The sequence below is a fragment of the Ostrea edulis genome, chromosome 2, assembly GCF_947568905.1.
Source record: "Ostrea edulis chromosome 2, xbOstEdul1.1, whole genome shotgun sequence".
NCBI lineage: Eukaryota > Metazoa > Mollusca > Bivalvia > Ostreida > Ostreidae > Ostrea > Ostrea edulis.
Genome location: NC_079165.1, coordinates 18,494,786 through 18,499,669, shown reverse-complemented (window position 1 = coordinate 18,499,669; position 4,884 = coordinate 18,494,786). Strand labels below are relative to the sequence as shown.

At 37.5% G+C, this 4,884-nt stretch overlaps 1 protein-coding gene across 1 annotated transcript; it reads right to left on the bottom strand.

Annotated features, from left to right (window-relative positions):
- Positions 1 to 451: 451 nt before the first annotated feature.
- LOC125678096 (thioredoxin domain-containing protein 9-like) lies at positions 452 to 4,128 on the bottom strand. The gene is made up of 2 exons (XM_048916227.2): positions 4,016 to 4,128; positions 452 to 1,276 (listed from the first exon to the last, which is right to left on the bottom strand). The coding sequence occupies exon 2, from the start codon at positions 1,264 to 1,266 to the stop codon at positions 601 to 603; it is 666 nt and encodes a 221-aa protein (XP_048772184.1). The 5' UTR covers positions 1,267 to 1,276; positions 4,016 to 4,128; the 3' UTR covers positions 452 to 600.
- Between the last annotated feature and the right edge of the window lie 756 nt (positions 4,129 to 4,884).

The window sequence follows — 4,884 nt, the reverse complement described above, 5'->3', positions numbered from 1 at the left end:
AACCCGGACAATAATAAATTATAGGTTTGAAATGAAATTATAAAAAAATTCATAGAGATGTACCACAGAAAATAACTAAAGAAACTCGATATAATAATGTGACTTTTTTCGGAAAATTGTTTTCCTCTCTAGGTCTTTTCTTTTTATGCCCTAATTTGATTCTTTGGTTCTGTCAATACTTCGTGCAGAAATGTAATTACTTATTTTTTCATAAATGATGATGATGTGTAATATATACTTTGCATATTCCAGGGGGTGGGGGGGTTGGGTTCTGGATTCCACTGAACCCCTTTCATTAATTTGAAAAACTGTTGACAGATGTCAAACAGACACCTTACCATTACATATACGTTTTTACTTTTTTGGTCTTCACCTAAATAATATCAATTTTACCAGAGCATTATGTGGAGCAGCCTCATTTAAATGCTACAAATCTGTATAAACAAATTGACTAAGTGATTTATGCTTTTATTCAATGATAAAAACTTCTATGACATTTATAAGAAATTTCGACGAGTCAACTTTGAAGTGAACACAGTCAATACACAATCACCAGTCATCTTCATCGCTGCTGGCATCGTCATCCCGCCCTTTACATAATTACCAGTCATCTTCATCGCTGCTGGCATCGTCATCCCGCCCTTTAATTGTTTTTGATGTTTTGCTGAATCCTAAGATCCCCCCTTTCTTTTTAGCTCCTATTTCTGGGGGATTCAGCAGATCTCCCTGGTAATCAATCGCCCCAGCACGCCCCAATCGCCATTCCAACATTTCAGTGGGAAAATCATCTGTTCCGCCCAGATCATCAAAGCCTACAATGTAGTCTGAAGTTTTGCCATCAACAGCAATACATATTGTTGGCATGACAACTATTCTTAATCTTTCTATCAAAAAGGGACATTTCTCGGCATTGATTTTTATAAACTTGGTTTCCACATGTTTGGGAGCCAGAATTTCTAAGTGTTTGTCAACAATTTTGCATCTGAATGTACTGTCTCTGTAAAAATGACACACAACTTTCTTGCTTCTTTTGGTCTCATCAAAGAATTCCTTTTCTGCAGCTATTTCATAATATTTCCCATGACCCTTGGCTAGCAATTCTTGTTTTTGTTTTTGGGCTTTCTTCATAGCATCCAGTCTCTTTTCGCGGAGTTTATCAAAATCATCATCATCCATACGATCTAACTTTTCAATCTCAGCATCCACTTGCTGCTCCATAACCCTCGTTGCCTCAAGCAGTTGGTGTTCCAGGACATTTTGTGCCATTTCTAAAGCCCTAAAATATAAAATAAACTATTGTTAACCATTATAATGAAGACTTGCTACAAACATGTATAATAAACTGTGCTATGTACCAATGTTTCAAACAACTGTATAATCTTACGGAATATCAAACTACTAGAATATCAAACTACTAGTAACACACAAAATAAAATGATTCGCATCAATTTTCTTACAATTTTATCCTCTGTCAACTTGTTTTCTCCTTCAAAGTTTGAACCCGTTTAAACCAAATACCAAGACTAGACACTAAGGCAATTGCAGAGGTTTTGGGCAATGTTGTAGCCATGCTGTTGCCCTTGAAATATTACTAAAGACATTCAATGTACACCCTCAATCTGCTTGAATCTACTGTACCCTACCTTAGATATATTAATATGTTTTCAAACAATAGGCCCATAATCCAGGACCAGGGGCCCGTTTTACAAAACAACTTATGACAAAGTCGAAAGTCTTAAATTGTATTACACAGTTATAAGTTTAAATGAATGAATTAAAATGTGTCTGAGGCTTCATTCTCAGCATTACATTTTACTCTTTTACATTGGAGTAAATGATCATACGATAAACGAGAAAATTCCAGTATTTAAAGTTGGTCGTAAATCGTAAGTTCTTTTGTAAAATGCACCCCAGAACACTGATATGGAGGAGGGAAGGAGTTGTAAATTGAAATGGAATATACAAATTGTACATGTTCTCTATTTTATAAAAGAACCAGGACTTCACAAAGTTGTAATGAGAACACTGCTGTACAACATATGATGTTATTTACATTTCTAAAGTTTCTTGCCTCCGATATCTTTACAAATTTTATTGATCAATAGCAATGTCCTCATGAATGTGCAGTAGTTGTAAACAATACACATATTTGATAAATATGCTATATGACAATTCAAAAAAAAAAAATCCAAATTCCAACAGATATGAAAGTAGAATGTGTATGAACTAAATTTCATTTTTGGAAATACATGTACACCAAGGTATGAATAGCAATGCTTTATGCCAGCATACTTTTCATGAAGAACTAATGGGCTTCACGAAGAACGCAAATGTGAAGCATCACAGTTCATACCTTTATGTATTTTCAGCAATGAAATTTATTTCTCTAAATATTCCCCCAAAACTGTAAATTTGAACCATCTATAGTTATTCATTGAGGAATGGACCTGCTAAAAAAGATAATAAATTTTTTTCAAAAAAAGGAAGAAAATCCCACTAAAACCTTGCCACTCATTCAATATCAAATATAGAATCCCATGGGGAACCGGGTTAGAATAGGTCCTCAGTACCCCTTGCTTGTCGTAGAAGGCAACAAAATGGGGCAGTCCTTCGGATGAGGCCGTAAAAACCAAGGTCCCGTGTAGGTGTGGCATGATAAAGATCCCTCTCTGCTCAAAGACCGTAAGTGCCGAGTAGAGGCCTAAATTTTGCAGCCCTTCACCGGCAGTAGTGATGTCTCCATATGAGTGAAATATTATCGAGAGGTACATTAAATAATATTCAATCAATCAATCGATCAAATATAGTGATGTCTCCATATGAGTGAAATATTATCAAGAGGTACATTAAATAATATTCAATCAATCAATCGATCAAAAATGTGGATAATTTAAAATGAGGCACACGGACGTGCATGTATAATGACACAGACCAGTAGGAGTAGGAAATGTAGCGGTCAGCCGGGTTCGATCGCCGGTGGCCAGTTAGCTCAGTTGGTAGAGCACCTGACTAGAGATTCAGGGGGCCCGGGTTCGAATCCTGGTCTGGTCCATTGTATTTTCTCCCTTCCTGTTACATTTGGTGCCGTAGACCAGCCCCTGGAACTGACAGGTGAAAATGCCTGCCAGGGGATAAAGATCCTGGGTTGATGTCTTCAGGTGTGAAGACATTTAAGGAGGGAGGAATGTAGCGGTCAGCCGGGTTCGATCGCCGGTGGCCAGTTAGCTCAGTTGGTAGAGCACCTGACTAGAGATTCAGGGGACCCTGGTTTGAAGCCCGGTCTGGTCCGTTGCATTTTCTCCCTTCCTGTTCCAGAAGCGAGGAGACCAACTAAGTGTAGAAAGGAGGGGGGGGGGGGGGGGGGGGGGGGGGGGAGACAATTTTTAAGAATTTATTTTTCACTTTTAAAAGTTTTTGGAAATACTTGGGGGCTGGCTTTTATGTCCTATGGAGCGATATTTGGGAAATATATGGGTTTTCAGATTTCCTATGAACCTGAGACAGACATTTTCACAAGAAAAACTCATTTGTCTATAGTCTAGTGAGCTAATCATTGTATCCTTCTGTAAACCTATAAACAGCATTCAATGTGTTAATATTAAATATCAGCACTTTCAACCTTTCATTATACATTTTGTATTAAATTCCCCCTGTTAGGCGTAGTTGGATCTGAAATTTTCATAAATTAATAATTTTAGGAACATGAGTCATCATGAGATGAGCAGAGTAAAGGAGGAGCTTGGAGTCTGGAGAAAAGGGTGGATGAAGACGGGAGACAGTGGGAAGAGGAAGGGCCGAGAGAAGAGTGAGAGATACAATAAGAGAGAAGGAAATCCTCGCGCCCAGATATATGAGGGCAATTCTAATCTCTAGTGTCAGAATCAAACCCGAGGAACGACAACCGACAGAGGAATTCCTGACAGGAACTGTAACAATTTTCTGAACCACAGTTAAAATAAACACATGCTTGCATTTTCATTATGATGTTTATATTTTATCTAAACTAAAACTATACCTTTAAGAACTGATGACACACTAAAATTTGACAACACGTTGAACGTCTACGAGTGGATTGACTTGCATTTGTTGACTAATAACAACTCGTACATCATTGGCTGAGCAAACCGACTTCCGGAAAAAAATATCAAATCAAAACTCGCCTTTCATACAAGTGAAGGTCGACAACCATAAACAAAAGCACGTTGCAATGCGTCCCAACAAGCACCGTTAATGTTGACGTCGTTGTCAAGGCCACATTGACGCCAATAGAATCCACTGGAAGTGTGCTAAAGATAATGGACAAAACAAATAACAATAAAATGAAATAAACAAACAATGACAAAAAAGAGAGATAATTAAATAAACAAAAACAAAAACATTCAAACAGATTTTAAAAATGTTCACCGGACTATATATACAAAACATAATGCCATGGATGGTTTTTTAAAATTGCTTTAAAAAAAGTGAAAATTAACGCGAAGCGAAGGTGTACATAATAATACCTAGAATCTCTACATATTGCTTACATAGAACGTGCCCCTTGATTTGGAAGATTACAACTTAGTGACAAAATACAGTAATCAGTGGCAGATTCAGAGTGTGTGTGGGGGTTTTTTTTCGGGGGGGGGGGGGGGACCCGGGTGTTGAAACCCCCTTCCCATTCGTCAGAAAATTTCGCTTTAAAAAAGGTAAAAAAAATAATGCATTTTGAGGACCCCCCCCCCCCCTCCTTCCTCTTGGAACCAAAATTAATGGTAGAACCCCTTTTAAAAAATTCCTTGATCCGCCCTGGTAATCTATACGAAATAAAAATGATACGGGTGTTTTCTTTAAAACAACTAAATCAACAGTCCTTCCTACAAAAAGTAGTAAATTAGAATTGGA

What these genes read in the sequence shown, in the direction of transcription:
- LOC125678096 (XM_048916227.2), bottom strand. Translation starts at nt 1,266, where the DNA reads ATGGCACAAAATGTCCTGGAACACCAACTGCTTGAGGCAACGAGGGTT.